Source organism: Onychomys torridus, chromosome 10 (genome assembly GCF_903995425.1).
Source record: "Onychomys torridus chromosome 10, mOncTor1.1, whole genome shotgun sequence".
Taxonomy (NCBI): domain Eukaryota; kingdom Metazoa; phylum Chordata; class Mammalia; order Rodentia; family Cricetidae; genus Onychomys; species Onychomys torridus.
The window spans coordinates 30,465,368-30,484,316 of NC_050452.1; the positions used below are offsets into that span (position 1 = coordinate 30,465,368).

Sequence of the window (18,949 nt, forward strand, 5' to 3'; positions counted from 1 at the left end):
TCCCAGCCATCTCTGGCTCCCCTCATCTGGCTCCTCCCCATTGTCACCCTGAACAGCCCGACCTCAGACCTCATCTGCCACCAGAGACTGGGATCCCACACTTGTTCCTGGACTCAGCTCCCTGCTGAGGCCTAACTTCTGGGAGGAGGGTCTGTGTTCTTGTTGATGACCCACAGGCTGTTGTCCATATTATGTTAGTACCCTGTTCCTGCCCAGGGTCCAGTGTGCTCCTCCTGTGGGGAGGGACTGTGGTTCAAGTCTGTGCTCACCCATCCTTCCCGCTGCCCACAGTGTGGCCCCATTCTCTGCCCTCCCCGATCCTCCTCCACACCACACCCTGAGCAGGCACTTGCTCTCCCGTGGGTGATGCAATGACAGACCCAGGACAGGTGTGCCTGCCTTGGTTCCTCCTTCTGAGAGTTTTCTCCATAACTCGGGTCAAATGCTTAGCGCTGCCTCAAGTGCTTTCTCTCCTGTCCCACATTTAAAGCACCAAGCAGCAAATCCAACCACCAGCAGATTTGGAATTCAAGGTCACCACCCATGCCCACGCCACCCCTGGGGCCTCCAAATCCTGCTTGCTGGCTCTCCTAACTGCCACCCTTGCTTGAGGCTGATCCCGACAAAGGTACTCTCAGGTCATGTCACTGCTCTGCTGGAATCCCTGCAGTGCCCCCCCCCCCCCCACCCCGTCCCTCAGAGATCCAACCAGAGTCCTCACTATGTGGTTCTTCTAATCCCGATTCTTCCTGCTTCCGCCCCCACTCACTCGGTCCCGGACTTCGGTTTCCTTGCCATTCCTGCACCACCTACCTCAGGACCTTTGTACACGCCAACCTCCCTGCTTAGTGCATAATCGGACTCCCTCCTGGCTTTCTCCCATGCCTCCTCTGGAATCCTCACACATGTACTGCCAAGTCACCAAGGCCATTTCTGACCACACGCACCCCTGAGTCTCCCAATCCCCTTGCAGCTCGTAGGATTTCTTTCTGCCCCCACCCCCATTCTCCACTATCCCACTCGTTGTGTCCGTTGCTTCATTTCCACTCCTCCCCTTGGAGTGGAAGTCCCAGGAGCTTGGATCACCATCTAGCTAGTTAACTCAAGTATCTACAGCACCCGCAATAGCACTCAGTGAAGAATCGATGCCCAATAAATAACTGCTGAATACACACATGAGAACAACTACAGTCCACGAGGCCCGGCAGTGTGATGCTCTAAAAACCTGCTGCTTTCCCTCTTCCAACATGGGGAGAGGGACACTGCCCACTGGCCCAGCTCCTCCCTCCACCTGAGATGTGCTGACCTACTTATCCTGAGTGAGGGCTTTCAGCTGCCCTCAGTGCTTCAAGGGCAAGGTGGGCCAGGAGGCTCCTCAGACCTGAGGTCTGGAACTGCAGAGGTGGTCTGGTAAACACTAGAGGAGTCTGCAGACATGCTGGGGGGGGGGGGATAGTTAACCAGTATTAGGGACCTGGGCTTTGTCCTAGCCACGTGGAAGTGAAGAGAGGGAGGGAGGGAGGGGGGAAGGAGGGAGGGAGGGAGGGAGAAAGAGAGAGAGAGAGAGAGAAAGAGAGAGAGAGAAAGAGAGAGAGACTCACAAAAAGGTTTGGGCTCCAGACACCATGGGGCCACAAAGTCCCCAGGTCCTAAGTCTCAGGGGTTGCGGTAATGGCTTTAACAGTCATGATGAGCTCCTAGGCTTGCAGAGTCTGTCTGGCTCACAGGTCACCGGTAGCATAGGCTCGGGCCTAGGATCACATCTGTCTAAGTCCTGGCTTTTTGGATGGTGCAGCCTAGGGAGCCACAGTACCAAATGCTCAGGACATCCTGCAAGCAAAGGAGATGTTCATAAACACCCAGGCATTGTGATCCCAGGGGCTCAGCATCCCACTGGGCTCTGAACTAGCTTTCTATCGCACCGTCTTGCCCCAGGCTTCCTGGAACCAGGACTAATCTAAGCCATAGTGCAAGATTAGGGTGAAGGACACCAGAGACCAGAACACACCTGTCGTGATTGATGTATGCCCCCAGAGTCCCCGAAGCATGCTGACGTGTAACCCGTGACAGCTGACCTCAGGTCTTCACTGAAGAACACAGCCGAGTTATTCTCCACTGGGGCTCTGAATCTATCTATGACTGGGTCTTTATGGGGGGAGAGAACAATACACAGAAGTACAGAAGAAAGCCAGCTGTTAACAGGTGCAAAGATAGGGTGCTCGGTACAGGTTAAGCCAACATCTGTGGAGGTCCCTGAGAGCCCAGAGGGATGGCTCCGACTCTGGCCTTGGGACTGGGAAGATGAACTGTTCTTTTCTCAGCCAGACCATACTTGGCTTCAGGCTGCAGTAACCAGTCAGGCAGTTGTAGGAACCCCTGTACCTTCCACTCCTGTTCTTGGCCCGAAGCCGCTGAAGGGGGGGGGGGGGGTGCAAGGCTTTGGGCTGGTGGGCTCCAGCCTCCACTCTGTGGTTGGAAAGCCGGAGTGGAAGTGGGGGGCAGAATCCAAGACCTCACATCTGACCTCAGCTTGGTGGTCTCAGGGGAGGGGTCAGAAGCAAGAGTTACAGCAAGACTCCTAAAGTAGAGGCCTGTCTTCCACCAGACTCACAAGTGACCTAGTCAGACTCAGCTTGACTTCCCAGCTTGCTTCTTACCCTCTGTCCCTCAGGAGTCAAGGGACCTATAGGGGAGGGGGGAAGGACCCTAGATGCTGACCACCTTTGAGTTGGTAGGTAGTTAGGACTCTGTGGATACACAGGTCCAGCTCTGCCTGGATTGGATGGTGAAGAGACCTCAACGGACTGGCTTACCAGAGGCCCTCACAGGCCAGCATCCCTCTGCTCTAGCCTGCCTTTTACTCATCCAATCCCACCCCAAGTTCCTTGTCCTGCCCCACCTCACCCCACCCCACAGGCTGGTTCACGGATGGGCACTCGCAGAGGAATCAGACCATGGTCTCAGCCTCCTGATCCCCACCTGGTGCTCTCCTCCAGACACCCTCTCCATCAGAGACATGCTAAAGAATCTCACCTCTGCTCTTGACTCCTGAGTCAGATCAACAGTCTAATGGTCAGCCAGCCCACCTGTCCCCTCCTGGCTGCTTCTTGAACAGCACAGCCCATTCCAAGCCAAATGGCTTACGCCCTTACTGTACCGTTGATGGGGTCCTCCTGAAGGCTTTCTCTAGGGAACCCCTTTTACTGTTAACCCCACATGGCTTCCTGCCATGTCCGTACTTTCACCCTGCTTGGTGGGGGAGGTCCTTCTGTGCTTGCTCATCAATGCCCTGTGTCCCAGGGTGTTGGCCATGCTTCCTCAATTCTCCTCCCACTCCAGCTCCAGCTCACAGCCGCCTGGGGAATACGTGTGAAATGAGTGATTGGTGAATCCCTGGGCCGCCCATGGCTAGCCAGTGAAGGTGAGTCCTGGGAAGGGGACAGCAGTGTCACCCAGAAGACCCAGGAAGGACAGAAGTGAGGAGAGAGGGAGCAGAGTAGTGTGGTGGGAGACTGAGGTAGAGGCATGGAGAACAATAAGCCCAGAAGATAGGCTGTGGGGTCATCATCTATCCCCGGAGCAGAGCAGGAACAAGTGAGCAAGCTGCCCAGCTCCTTTCCCTTCTTGCTCCCCTCATGGAGCCGATGGTGACAACACCACACAGGTGAGGGGCTGGGCAGAGCACAGGGAGCAAGTGTGAGAGTTGGAGTATCTTGCCACATATGCAGTCACACCCGGCTTAGCCTCTCCTAGGATGTTCTGTACTTATCAAGGGACAAGAATGTTCCAACCACTCCACAGCAATCCTTCCGCGAGGGTGAGGCAGCTGAGTCCCCTTCTGCTTCCTCGAACCCAGCTTCCAGGTCAGGGGTTCATCACAATGTGACCCCCAGCCACCTGCCTACATGCCACTATGACCAGACCAGAGCAGAGCAGAGCAGAGCAGTCTTTCCTTGGGAATACAAAACAAATGCTGTTCTAATAGTTTGGGCAGCAAATAGTATTTCTAAAAACCTCAACAACAGCAATGGGCTGTCAAACTGCAGGGGGGTGGAGGTGATAAGTGGGCATTTGTTCATCATCTCTGAAGGACTGAAATCAGAGCCACCAAGAGTGACAGACACCAGTGGTGCTGGGTGGTGGCAGCAGATGCAGCCACTCCAGAACAGCTCAGGAGCGTTGGCACTCAACAGAGAGGAACCTTGGCGCATGCCCTATAGAAACTTGCATGGCTCGCATCATGCCTCAAAAAAAAAATGCTCAGAGTGCCAGGGGACCAGAAACCCCACACCAGAAGTCAGAAATGTCAGCCCATGGTGGAGACACATTGTTGGCATGACCTTGCAAGGCAACTAACTGCAGACGGCTGGGAAGACAGCACAGGCAGACCTTACAATGTGGGGGGAAGAACACAGTGGTAAGTTTGGATGCATGATCATAATCATGGAAATGAGTCCATGGTAGGAAACAATGGGGCATAAGCAAGGGCTGTGCATCCTTGGGGAGGGATTGAAAGAAACACATGTTGACCAACACTCACTGACCTGCCCACTTAAGATGTATGTACTTTACTGTGTATAAATTCCTCTTCAGCAGAATGAAATCCACTGTCAATAGTTATAGAATTCTAGTTAGTAGAGTTTGCTTTTCACAATGGAATGGGCTAGTGCTTCTGAAACTAATTCTTAAAATGCATTTTGGATTCAGAAATGAGAGTGAATAGATACATTAAGGATAATAAGAGCTAGGCTTCTCACTGTTAGACAAGGGAGGTTCAAACATTGAAAAGAGGGCAGCTGGATTGTGCACTGCTGCATAGAAGTATGCATATGAGCAAATGGGCTCACAAAAATGGGTGCATGTGGGTGGATGGATGGATGAATGGATGGATGGATGGATGGATGGATGGATGGATGGATGGTTGGGAGGGAAGGTAGATATGTAGGTGGGTGGACATTTGAGTGGTTGAATGGGTTGGATGGGTTGATACATGGATAGATGGGTGGGTAAATAGGTGAATGGATGCATGGATGGATGGATGATGGATGGGTGGGTGGGTGGGTGAATGGATGGATGGGTGGGTGGGTGGATGGATGATGGATGGGTGGGTGGGTGGATGGATGGATGGGTGGGTGGGTGGATGGATGGATGGATGAATAAAATCTGCCGCATGCATTTATGTGCACACAGGTAAACACTTAGTTCTTTATGAACATGTGTCTGTGGTTCCATAGCACACATCCTTCCCTCCACCTTCATCCTTCTTCCTCACCAGTCAGTGAAATATCGTCTTGCGTCAATCAGGGTCTGGAAACGACAGGAGCACAGCCACTCAATTGGCTTCCGGGACGGTTTTTAAACACTTCCTTGGAGAGAAAGCTGAATTCAGGGCTGTCCGGGAAAAGAACAAACTGAGCCTAGGGTGGTGCCATGGCTGGATATGGTGGGCTCAAAGAATGCTGAGGACAACTGGAAGAGACAAAAGACGGCTCCAAATGCTCCACAGGTCAAAACTGGAGTCATTTGGGCATCAACAGCAACCAGCATTGGCACTGGTTAAGACTCACAAACAATAGTTCAAAGTCACAATAAATCAGATTAAAAAATAGTAAAAGTAAAATCAAAAGTGATGAGCCTTTCTTTTAAAGAAAAAAAGATGGAGAAAGCAGAAAGAGATGAGGAGAGAGGAGAAAGCTTTTCTTGTACAGAGAAACACCCATTTCAAGAGTCTCTGGGTCCAATGCCCCGAGAGGACCCAGGGCAGTATAGAAGGATGCCACTATAGGACCCAGCTGGACTAGTCATGAAGCATCACTAATGAGGGGCCTGGGCAATATAACCAGTGAGTAAGAAGACAAGGCCAGGCTACCAGGGCTCCAGGCAGACGTGAGCAAAGGGACGTATGCAGTGAGTATATCAGGTGACTGGGGTAGAGCTAGGCCTGGGAGATAAGCTCTCAGAACAGGGCACCTCTGGCACCTGGAAAGCTTGGACTTGGGTGTAGAGCAGATAACGCTGGGTCAACACAGCAGCTCTTGGTTTCGATAAATGCATTGTAGTTATAGGAGAGAATGCCCTCATTCTTAGGAATGACACACGGAAGAAATGGGCAAAGGAGACACAATGCCTTCACCCACAGCCACCCACAGCAGTTGTGACACACTGCCTGTAAATATTTATGCATATGGACAGACAGATATAATAGGGATGGTAGACAAATGATAGATGGGATAGATTGATTAATGGATGGATTGATGAAAAATGGACAGATGGATAAAAAGACATACAGAAAATTGAATAGGCAGATGGATAGACAAATGGACAGATGGTCAATGGATAACTGGATGGACAGACTGATACATAGTTGGATGGATGGATGGATGGATGGATGGATGGATGGATGGATGGATGAATGGATGGAAAGTGGGAGTAGCTAGATGAATATATCAATGACAAGTAGATGGACAGGCAGGTAGAAATTGGATAGATGGATATATGGACAGATGGACAGATAAATGGATGGACAAATGAGTGGGCAGCAGATAATTGGATGAATGAATGGATGGACAACAGATGTATGTTTGTAAGTATGTATGTATGTATGTATGTATGTATGTATGTATGTATGTATGTATTATTGTGTGAGTGAATGGATGGAAAATGGGTGTGTGGGTGAACAGATGAACAGATAGATAACTGGATAGACAGATGGATGAACAGATGGATAAATGGATGGACAGGTGGATAGATAGATGGGTGTGTTGGTAGATGGATGGTTGAATGGATAAGAAGAATATAGAATGATATAGAGAGAATAAATGTTATCAGTACACCTGGAAAGGTACAGACATTCTCTAAATTGTTTCTGCAACTCCCTTCTAAGTTAGAAATGGTATCAAAACGAAATACAACAAAGGCCCTAAGCCTGGAGTATTTCCTGAGCTGCTCCTTGGCCCACACTTGTATTTACACTGGTGAGGTGATTTGGGCTGGTGACCTTGGCAGCTTCTTCTGGATAGTGCTGCCCACCAGAGAGCTTGTAGTACCGGGGCTTTCAGCTATCCCTCACCCATGACTCTGGGAAGGGGCAGTGCTCTGGGGAGAACGCACAGATGGGCTGGAGGCTGATACTCCCTGATACAGCCCAGAGGTTCCATGTCCTATCCATCTCTTGCTGTTGGCACCTTCCCCTAGTGGTTCCAAAGTTGGGTGCTGAGGTAAACTGGTCAACACTAGCATAGAACTTGCCTGCATTCTGTGAACCTTCCTAACAGTCCCTGAGCTTGAAGAGGGCCATAGGAACCATGATACACAGATGCAGGTGGAGAGGACTGAGCCAGTGTATGGTCTGAACCCCTGACTGCAGGGTCTGGATGGACCCTGGGGAGTTGACATCAAAACTGAGTCAAATGGCAGGTCACACACTTGGCAAACAGAGTTGATTGTAGGGTTGAGAAAATGCCTGAGCCCCAAAAACAAAGTGAGTGGGTGTTCCAAAAACAGCAACCTGTTAAGGTGCTGGAGAGTGAGTCAGCTGGGCCAGCCCAGTCAGATCTAGATAAGACTGCCTTGTCTGCAGCCCCACCTCTGTATATAGCTCACCCAGCTGGCCCTGGTGGCCCTGCAGCTAAGAGAACCCAGCCTCACCACTTCACCAAGCCTGTTCCCTCCCCTGGCCCAAAGGAAGCAGAGTCTTTGGCAGTCATTTAAAGGGCTCAGTAAACCTCATTCCGCGTTCTCTCTGCAGCTCAGCCCCCTAGAAGGAGGGCAACAGGAGGCCCCATCTGCATTCTTCACTAAGCTGTTGCAAAGGCAGCTGGGATATCCGCCCCACATAACTGGGAAGTGAATTCCTCCAGAGCCCCAGGGTCTGAGCCACAGATAGCCATGTGTGGGACTCACACTACTAAGGCATGTGGGGCTTCCACAGAGCCCTCGGGGTCCCTGATCTGCCCACTCCTGTGGGAGTAATGAGCCGCATGTCAATCATAACAGGTGAGTCTGGCTCCAGAATCCTCCACAGAATCAACAGGATGAGGCTCTGGCCACCTGTGTGTTTGCCTGGCGCCAATGCTCTTGCCTAATGCCTATTTCCAAAATTACAGAAGATAACAAATGACCTAACAGTGAAACAAAACTCTTTTGTATATGTGAGCCTCAGCAAACATCATGTGCATCTGCTAGGGACCAGTCCACACCCAGCCTCCCATAGAAGTCTCCAGAAGGAAAGGCTCTGCATGCCAGCAGCCTTCACACAGGCATTATGGGGTCAACAGTCCACTCAGCCCCTGAACAGTGGGCCCTGGGAAAAGGGCCTGTGGCAGGCACATGGCCATGAGGCCCAGTTAGAAATAAGTCACTTGGCTGGGCGGAGGTGGCGCACGCCTTTAATCCCAGCACTAGGGAGGCAGAGCCAGGCGGATCTCTGTGAGTTTGAGGCCAGCCTGGGCTACCAAGTGAGTTCCAGGAAAGGCACAAAGCTACACAGAGAAACCCTGTCTCGAAAAACCAAAAAAGAAAAGAAAAGAAAAGAAAAAAGTCACTCTAGGGAATTCACTCTAGAATTCTAGCCCTGGTGTGACACAGAACAGAAACTTCGTTCCCAAAGAAGATAGACTTTGAAAATAGTGATTATTTAGGGGAAGAGAGGGAGATGTTCCCTGAAGGTGGAAAGGCCAAGAGACAGAAGCCAAAGAGGATAGTGCCAGCACCCAGGCAGGTGGGGCTCTGACTCAGGCTGGGGAGGAGCAGGAGGCGGTCCCTCGCTGAGCAGACCTGGCAGTAGAGCTAGTTTTATAGCGACAGCCAAGCAGAGGTAGCAGCCAGTAGAACCACAGGCAGTATGCTGTGTGCTCTGATTCTCTTGTCTGGTCTCCTGGGGGCCGCTAAGGCCAGCCCCATCATGGGCCCCCGGGAGTGTGCCAAGGGCTCTGAGGTGTGGTGTCAAGACCTGCAGTCAGCTGCGAAGTGTCAGGCCGTGAGGTACTGCCAGAGTGCTGTCTGGAGCAAGCCTATAGTCAGGTCCCTGCCCTGCAGTGTGTGCCAGGATGTGGCAGCCGCTGCTGGTAATGGGATGAACCCACATGCTACAGAGTCGGACATTTTGGGATCGATAACGAAGACCTGTGAGTGGCTTCCAAGCCCGGAATCATCAGCTAAGTGCAAGCAGATGGTGGACAACCACAGCCCAGCTGTCCTGGGCATGCTCAGTGGAACCCCAGGCACTGCCGTGGCTCCGGTATGCACGGCGCTCACCCTTTGTGAGCCACTACAGAGGCACCTAGCCATTGCCACCTCAGAGAGACCACTGACGCAGGAGGATATAACTGAAGTGATGGCTCCATTCTTGTCCAACGGGGCCCTCAGCTTCCACCCATCACAGATGCCTGGGGATGCTGTATGCCAAGATTGTATGCAGCTGATCTCCACGCTCCAGAGTGCTCTAGAGTCTAACTTGACCTTGGCAGAGGTAACTTTCCAGGATCAGTGTGCATCCCTGGGTCCTGGTCTGGCTGCCCTCTGCAAGAACTACATCCAACAGCAATTCATCCCCGCCAAGCAAACGCTGCAGATTCTCCCCTCACAGGAGGTCTGTAGGAAAGGGGGCTTCTGTGAGGAGCAGAGAAAGCCTGCCCACCGGCTGGCTCAAGTGGCCGCTGTGGATGGAATCCCTTCTCTGGAAATGGAGCTGCCCAAGAGGAATGAGATGCAGATGCAGCTGGGCCTGACCTGCGATGTGTGCTTGAATGTGATCCAGGAGATGGACAAATGGCTCATGACCAACAGCACAGAAGCCCTCATCACCCACACTCTGGAGCGAGTGTGTTCCATAATGCCCGAAACTCTGGTCCAGCAGTGCATCACTCTGGTGGAGGCCTACAGTCCCAACCTGGTTCAGCTTGTGACCAGAGTCACCCCAGAGAAAGTGTGTGAGACCATCAGGCTGTGTAACAGCAGAAGGCAGGCCAGGTCCATCTCCAGGGCCGAGGCAACCACACCATCCCTACTGGTGGATGAAGAAAACCAGGGCAGCTTCTGCCATGGGTGCAAAAGGATACTCGGCGTATCTTCCCAGAATCTGGACCGCAAGAGCACCAAGCGGGACATCCTGAACGCCTTCAAAGGCGGCTGCCGAATCCTGCCACTGCCTTATGTACTGCAGTGCAACCGTTTTGTAGCAGAGTATGAACCCGTACTCATAGAGAGCCTCAGGCTCATGATGGACCCCACGGACCTATGCAGGAAGATGGGGGCCTGCCACAGCCCCAAGGTTCCACTTCTAGGCACAGATCAGTGTGTCTTAGGCCCCAGCTTTTGGTGCAAGAGCCCAGAGGCCGCTGAGATGTGTGATGCCCTGGAGCACTGCCAGCGCCTTGTGTGGAAGAAGCCGGCCTCCGAAGCCAAAGAGCAGCCATGACTGCGGCCACCAGCACCTAAAGCCTGCCAGGGCTGATCCCACCTGCAGGCTTCTACCTCCCAAGGGGACCCTATGAGGTGGGTGCTATCCCACCCCCATATCCTAGATGAAAAACTGAGGCTCTGGGGAGGGAGCTGGGGCTGAGCAGAGCTGACATTCAAAAGCCGTGCTCTCCTGATGCTGGACAGCTTCACCTTTCTGTCTCTACCCCTATCACTGTCACCCCTGCTACAAACAGGAAGTCCTCACCCCTGCCCCAGTAAGCCACCCTCTCCTACCCTGCTGTGATGCTGATGGCTTGGAGGAACCTGTCAGAGGCCTCCCATGCAGGGTGACCCCCCAGCTGTGAGCCAAAGTAGTGGCAGAGGGAAGGGTAGAGGGGACTACCACTAGTCAGGCCAATGACTTATCAATGGCTTGGGGTGGGGGTTGGGTATTCTCAGTCTGGGATCTCTGTGACTGGTTCACAATGGTGTGGTTGGGACATGAGTGGCTCTGGACTCTCAGGGGGAGGGGCCGGGGTTGTTGGCCACCACCTACGAGGGGTATTTGGACTTCATAGTCCATGGACTTCAAAAGTCCATGACTTTTGAAATCTCACCCGGACTCCAGCCACCCTGGTACTAAGTAGTCCAGGGTGTGCTTAAAATTAGGAGAACAAACCCTACTGGGTGAGCTCTGGGGAAGGCCTGAGGGGGTATGGAATGGCTGTGGCATGGGCCACAGCAAGAGCTCCACCCTAGTGAGCAGGCCCTTTTTCTGCTAAGCCTCAGTTTTTCAGTCTGTAGCCTGGGAGGATCAGACCTGCCTCATAGGGATGCTGAGACAATTCTAGATGTCCTCAAGTTCCTCCCCTTAGAAACCAGCACCCATTGACCTACCCGGATCAGCAAAACCTATCTTGGGAATCGATAGGGTCTCTGGGGAATCTGACTAAGCAAGTGTTACATAAACCAGCTTTCTCCAAATGATGTTTGCTGTTCTTATTCTAATGGAAGAATGTGGTCCCCAGGGCTGCAAAATCCCTTCCTCACGCCTCCCATGGGTGTTCTTCCAGTGGGAAGCTTCCCTTGGGGGCACCAGTCTGTCGCAGGTATCCACTGCCTACTTCTCATGTGTGGAGTCTGCAGTAGCTCCTGAGTCCCTCATTGACAGCCCGTGGGTGTGACGTCACCAAGGGCTCAAGCTCAGCACCAGACCTGCATGTAGCTGATGCCTGAACATCTGTGATAGACACATGAGTTCCTGTGCAGAGGTCACCATTGCCCAGGCGGGCATGGGTCTAGCTTGGCCTGGCTGCCCAGTCCTGTGAGTAGGTTCTCTCCTGAGGGCCACACCTGGGTTCTTAGGCAACTGTTCTGAGCTGGGCCATCATCCTGGAACATGGGCTTTCCTAGTCAGAAATGTTGGCTGGGTTTGCCTGGGCCCCCTGATCAGCCCTTAGCAAGATAAGGAAGTGGGAGGCATTGAACAAACCACATACTGGGTGGCCCATGCACAGGTGTAGCCTTGTGGATGAAGCTAAAAGTCAGATCCCAAAGCACAGCCTGAGGTCACTGTAGTCACCACTCAAAGCTCATTCATCTCCCCAGAGCAGAGTGGCTGCCCCTCCTCTGTCCTGGCAGTGATCCTGGGGGACACTTGCTAACAGTTGTATGTGACATTTCATGGCTTTCTAGACCTGACATTTCCACAGAGATGTCACCAGTCACATAGGCCTGGCCTGCCAGAGGCCAGGAGCCCATTCCACCGCCTCCAATCCAGAGCTAGAGTGGGGGACAGGCAGGGAGGTATCTGTCCTTATCCTTTGACTCTCACACAACCCCCAGGCCTGGAGCCAGCTGCCTCCTCAGATCACTGATCAAATGTGTCCCCACATCCCCGTGGTCACAGTACACACCTGGCAGGAACCCCAAAGGCCCACTGCCAACTATTGGCTGGCAGGGCACAGGTTTCCTACGCCCGGTTGTGGGAGACTCCACCTGACCCACAGTCTTCCTCCATCTCATGGTTGATGGCAGAGGAACAAGAGGAGAGAGAGAGGGAGCCCACACTGGGGGTGACAGAAACAGCTTCCATCAGACCTACAAATTCACCTAGTGGCCAGGAATGGCGGCTCAGCAGAGGGACAAGGACCAAAAGGACAGCCTTGTATACTGCTCGCTTCAGAAGGGACCTCGAGAAGAGCAGCTGTCCTCACCACAGCTGAAAGTGGTACAGATCCTCCCCTCGAGGGTGGGAAGCAGGACATTAAGCATGCAGTGACTGGAGGTGGGGACCACAGTGCCCTGATTAAGATGGGACCAGGGGCTCTGGCAGGCTGCCCAGGTGGACAGATGTCAGAAACTTCTACCACACAGGCCATGGGAAACCATCAGGTGCCACCACCAAGCATAGATCCAGACAGGTATGATCTATGGCCTCCAAATTCCTTGTAGGATCAGGGTTTGGCAACTGGCTCATTCACTAAAAACATTCTTCAAAATGGTAGTTCAGTAGCAAACGTGGGCCTGATGGAGATGGGTGTCCCATGTCACAACCCAGCTCAAGAAGGATGTCCTTGTGAGAACGCTGAACCACTGCTGACCCCTCCAGTGCCCTCCAATGGAGCTGGAATCTCAGGGCTGCACCTGTGAGGCCTTCACATGCATCTATGCTGAAGGCTCCATAAAGCAAGTCTGAAATCCTCTGCTGGCCAGAGCAAACATGCCCATAGGTTAGGCTGGGCCCCTCCACCAGCTGTGAAGGAAGGGGCAGCTAGGCATCTCATCACCCACATGCAGCTGGGAAGCCTTGCTGCTGCTGCCTATGAGGCCTCCACCAAACTGGGAGGGACTAGACACTCTTGGGCTTCTGACCTGGGAGGGTGACACATCACTTCAGCCATTTAGTTAGGACAGCAGGAATAGTTTCGGAAGACAAGGGAAAGTCACAGCACTTCTAAACCAGTTCCTCAGGCTGGCAATCCCTAGTCCACAAGGGAAGAAAACCCCAAGAAGGGCAGGAAGAGAGAGTGACATTTTTTGTAGGCAGGATTCTTTGGGACCTGAATCCAGTGATCCCATCTCAGGAGCAAAGACCCTTAGGACATTGCCCAAGACCACCCAGGCCAGCCCTGTTGGACTCTGGAGACTGTGGTCATTTCACAGTGATTTGGGGAACACAGCAAGCCTGAAAACCTGCTGGCTGCCAAGCTGGCTGAATGTAGTGCTGGCATCTGAAGGGATGAAGCAAGCCCAGGGAGGGGCCCACACAGCCCTGGAATCCAGAAGCCACACCTGAACCAGTACATCTAGGTTTCCCGGTTGCCTGAGTTGGGTCCAAGGGTAGCAGAAGGTTCTTGAAGACCAGAGATCTATTTTGCCTCCACACAGGACTGCACCCCTGCCAGATTCCCTGAAGTGTCTACAGAGATCTCATGGCCTTTATTCCCTCAAAGCCAGATCACAGTATTGGTCTATACATAGCAGCTGGGTGACCCTCCACAGGTAAATGGGAGCCCATTCCCAAGGACAGTATGGCAGGAGAGCTTACAGGATCTTTAATGCAGACTGCCTCTCCCGGTGTCTGTGCAGGACATAGCTATGTCCCTTGCTCTGCTGGCTTCTGCTGAGACTCTCCTAGAGAAAGCCATGCCAGTACAGAGGTTCTGTGTGAGCTGCTTCAGGTACCTATGCTGGGGGTTGAGTGCTGACACAGCCAGTCCTGCCACCAGGAGTGATGAAATCAACACAGCAGGAGACTTACAGCAAGCCACTAATCTTTCCTCATGGCCCCTTCCTCCCTCCGCACAGAGGACTGTGTGCATCCAGGTTCCATAGCTCTGAGATCAGGATTAGCATCCAGGAAGGGCTGATGGAGGCATGAAGTCAACAGAGGTCAGAGGACACATCTGGGGTCAATGGACTCCCAGGGTCAGGCGAATGAGTCAGAGGTAGAGCCCCATAAGCCCTCCTGTCTGGAGACACCCCACTTCTTGGGGCTTTCTTCAGGGAGTGGGGAACCAGAAACTCAGAACTAACAGAATATTCTAAAACCAGGCACCCAGAAACAGAATTGCTACTTCCCAGCCCAGGACCTCAGTGTCCAGCACCAGCCACTTATGCACGGCCGAGGAACACATGAGTGTTGGGGAAGGGGACAAGCCAGGAGGCCAGGGCTCTTGGGGAAAGCTGGAAATGTTCCATTTGCGCTGTAGGGCCCACCATGCCCTCTCAGGCCACTACCAAGAGATCTAGAAGCTCCTATGAATTTCAGGACTCCAGAGCCCTAAACAGCAGGCCACTGCAGTCACATGGGATACCTCTAACCCACTCTGCACCCAGAGTCATGGCTTGACAGCTTGAAGCTGGCCTGGTAGGGAATTCAGTGTTGACATCAGCCAATACTACACACTGGGGGAGGGGCAGTCCTACTTTCCCGGCCCTCTAGCCCTCATACACTCAGAAGACTCTACTGTTCCCAAGGGCCTGAGACATGAGGAGCCACAGAAAGTGCCACACCCTGAAGGAACCATAGGATACCCAGGCTTCCTGAGTGTTGTCTCAAAATAGGCGCTGAGTGAGGGTGAGGGATGGGCCATCCAAACAAAATAGCCCAGGCCAGTGTCTTAGGTTGAAGGAAGTGTCCCATTGCTCTGTTTCCACCAGTGAGTGTGCGTGAGTGGGGCGGGGGCAGAGTGTTAGGATGTGGGGCTTTCTATGCACCTAGGAAGACTGTCACTGTCCCACAGGCTATACTGGGCCAGCAGCCCTCAAGCACAGGGGGTGAGGATGGGGGCAATGGGGTCTGGGGGTGAGGAAGTGGAGGGGTACATGACTGCAGCAGAGGTCGATGTTCACTCAAGCCCGCCACTTAACATGCAAGGCAGATGAGCCACATACAAAGAAATAGTGCCAACAACGGCATTTGAAACAGAAAATGACATTAGAATAATGTCAAAATAATATGAAGATCTTAAGCATTGTATGTAAATCCCAGGAGACTGCGAGAGATTCAGTAGAGAGGAAACAGCATGGGTGACAGCATCTCAGGAGGGAGAAGCTTCAGGCAGCTCTGGGGAGGCCTTTCTGCTGGAAGCTGGCATGTCAAGGTGAGAGAGCCAGAACAGAGTTGAGCTGGTGCGCAGATGGGGAGTGGAGGGGCAGGGTGGGAGGTGGGGTGCCTAGAGCGACAGAGGATCTGACTTTGGATGACTAGCTGGGGGGGGGGGAGAAGGTTGAGGGTCCTAGGGAGTGTGTCCAAGGGCCACATGGACCTCTGAGTCAGGGGCCAGTTCCAAGCTGGGCAGGATGAAGGGCTCTCCTGATTTTTGGAACTTGGCCTTAGGAGCAAGATGGGAGCATGGGGCCCTTGTCATGGCTTAGGGCAGGTGTCCAGGTGGGAGTTGCCAGGGTGGGACAGGAAGGTCCAGGCTCCAGAACATAGAGTCCCTGGCACAGGCTGATGACTGGTATGTAGGACATATGGGAGTCTGAGCAGATCACAGGCAATGTGATCCATCCCGAGCTGTGACCTGGGGGGCCCTGCAGAAAAACAGCTACTGCTCTGTCCCAGTGTAGATGGGAATTCTGAGCACCAGTGGATAAAGACTTCCACAGCCCCAAAGCCAGCCCACGGGACACCCTGCTTTGCATGTGAGTGAGAAGGTCGAGGAGGAGACCAAGGACAGGTGGGATAGGACAGAGCAGATGTTTCCGCAGAGGTGACGGGAATGTGGTGACAAGAAATGGTGGCAGAGGTTCTGTACTTGGGGGCTAGGACTGTGGCTGTCATTTGCTACCCCCAACACCTGGTGGAGAGCAATGTCAGACCTGTCAGTTTGGAGGTACCACCACTTAGAGAAGTCCACAAGAGTTGGAAACCTGGTCCCTCTGTCCCATCACTGTGAGGAAGAGGTGTCTGTCAAAGAATTAATGATGTCAGAATCATCTGAAGCCAGGCACTGGCCTATCCATTCTACATCTAGTACCTGGACCCCAAACCAAAGCCAGACATTCATCCCCATCCCATAGACATGGACTCAGAGACAACTAGCAGCCTTCCCAAGGCCATATAACAAGTAGAGCCAAGACTTGAACTCAAATCTTCAATCTGAAAGCCTGGGCTCTGGCTACCTGGAAGAGATGGAGAAGCTGTGGGTGGACTCCCTGGAACACATGGGATATACTAGGGAGGTGGTATGGGGTGAGACGGTCCCCCCCCCCCCCCGATCCCACAAAGCCTGCTTTCCACAGGCCTCCAGCAAGCAGTCCCGCTGGGGACCCAAGTAGAATTTTAAATCAAATACACCATGGGTGAGGAAGGCGCTGAGCAGTGTAGCCTGCATGTGTAAGAGAGAACCAGGAACAAGGCCAGAGAAGACTCCTCCACAAAGGAAACAAAGCCAAACAGAAGTGATGGTGGCCATCTGCTAGTGAAACATTCCAAAGCGCAGGTAGCCCCCCTGCTGTCCTGGAGATGGTGGGTGCAGAGACAGCGGTGGCCCAGTGCCAAGCCTGTGAACAACTTAAGCTTCATGTGGCATCACACATACCACACAGGCCTGGCAGGTGGCGAGTTCTGAATTCCAACACCCTCCCTGGGGTGCCATTGCTGTGAGTGTAGCTGGTGAGCGGGTTCTAAGCCACAAGGCTTGGCTGGGAGTGCTCCCATCTCAACTGCTCTCCACAAGCCTTGGTCTTTTGACTCAACTGAGGAAGGGCTTGCTGTGATTCTCGGTCGGTAAGCAGACCCTTGCCCTGAACTCAGGCTTTTCTTCTCCGTGAGCTACTTTATAAAGCATACAGAAGTGATGCTGTGCAAGTTCCGAGCCTGCATCCTCCCTGATCCCTGGTCCAGGGCTGTGTGTAAGCCCAGGCTAACCTGATAGAGGATGAGAGTCACATCTATCATACCATGCAGCAGCAAGTTCAGTGCTGAAGGCAACAGGCTGCTGACACAGAGCCAAGGCATGAGAGCTGATAATCCATTTTCAACTCAACAGGATCTAGAGTCGCCAGGAGACACAATCCCATGCATTTTTTGTGAAGCAATTTCCAGAAAGATTTAACTAAAAGGGAAGGCCCATCTTGGACATGGGTAACACCATTCTATGGGCTGTGGTGCTGGACATAAGAAAGGAGAGTGAGCTGAGCACCAGCATTTCTCTCTCTGTCTCTCTCTCTCTCTCTCTCTCTCTCTGTCTCTCTCTCTCTCTCTCTCTCTCTCTCTCTCTCTCTCTCTTGCCCTCTCTCTGCTTTCTGACTGGATGCCATGTGACCAGCTGCCTCATGTTCCTGTCACAACTCTTCCACTGTAAGGGACTGTATCCTCAGGCTATGAGTCAAAACCAGGCCCTTCCTTAGGTTGACCTTGTCTAGCGTTTTGTCACAGCATCAAGTCACTAATGAAGGTGCTCAGGGCCAGAGGTCACTGCCCTCAAGCAGCATTTATAGAGCCATGACTATGACTGTTCCTTACCCTGCCAAGCCTTCCTTCAGCCAGGGGGACAGCCACACCAGGAATATTCCCCTGGGAGAGATCCACCCCTGTGTTCAAAGATCAGGGCCTATAGAAATTCACACACCCCAGGAGACCATGCTAGAGCCTGAGAGAGCAGTGGCAGAAGCTAGAGCCTCACACATGTGCTAGAGCCTGAGAGAGCAGTGACAGAAGCTAGAGCCTGAGAGAGCAGCAGAAAAAGCTAGAACCTCACACATGTGCTAGAGCCTGAGAGAGCAGAGGCAGAAGCTAGAGCCTCACACACATGCTAGAGCCTGAAAAAGCAGTGGGAGAAGCTAGAGCCTGAGAGAGCAGAGGCAGAAGCTAGAACCTCACACATGTGCTAGAGCCTGAGAGAGCAGAGGCAGAAGCTAGAGCCTCACACACATGCTAGAGCCTGAAAAAGCAGTGGGAGAAGCTAGAGCCTGAGAGAGCAGAGGCAGAAGCTAGAACCTCACACATGTGCTAGAGCCTGAGAGAGCAGAGGCAGAAGCTAGAGCCTGAGAGAGCAGAGGCAGAAGCTAGAGCCTCACACATGTGCTAGAGCCTGAGAGAGCAGAGGCAGAAGCTAGAGCCTCACACATGTGCTAGAGCCTGAGAGAGCAGAGGCAGAAGCTAGAGCCTCACACACGTGCTAGAGCCTGAGAGAGCAGAGGCAGAAGCTAGAGCCTCACACACGTGCTAGAGCCTGAGAGAGCAGAGGCAGATGCTAGAGCCTCACACACATGCTAGAGCCTGAGAGAGCAGTGGCAGAAGCTAGAGCCTGAGAGAGCAGAGGCAGATACTAGAGCCTCACACATGTGCTAGAGCCTGAGAGAGCAGTTACAGAAGCTAGAGCCTCACACATGTGCTAGAGCCTAAGAGAGCAGAGGCAGAAGCTAGAGCCTGAGAGAGCAGAGGCAGAAGCTAGAGCCTGAGAGAGCAGTGGCAGAAGCTAGAGCCTCACACACATGCTAGAGCCTGAGAGAGCAGAGGCAGAAGCTAGAGCCTGAGAGAACAGAGGCAGAAGCTCCAATTTACACTGAGTCAGGCAAGGCCTGGCCATCCTTG

The 18,949-nt window shown here is 52.8% G+C and overlaps 2 protein-coding genes across 3 annotated transcripts in view; one reads left to right on the forward strand and one right to left on the reverse strand.

The window, feature by feature from the left end:
- The window catches only part of Sorcs2 (sortilin related VPS10 domain containing receptor 2), a 379,471-nt gene that overhangs the window by 195,999 nt on the left and 164,523 nt on the right, over positions 1–18,949 (reverse strand). The gene's annotated exons all lie outside the window — the stretch shown is intronic.
- Positions 8,832–10,839, forward strand: Psapl1 (prosaposin like 1). Its single transcript, XM_036200423.1, has one exon. It carries the CDS (start codon positions 8,843–8,845, stop codon positions 10,415–10,417), a length of 1,575 nt encoding a protein of 524 aa, XP_036056316.1. The 5' UTR covers positions 8,832–8,842; the 3' UTR covers positions 10,418–10,839.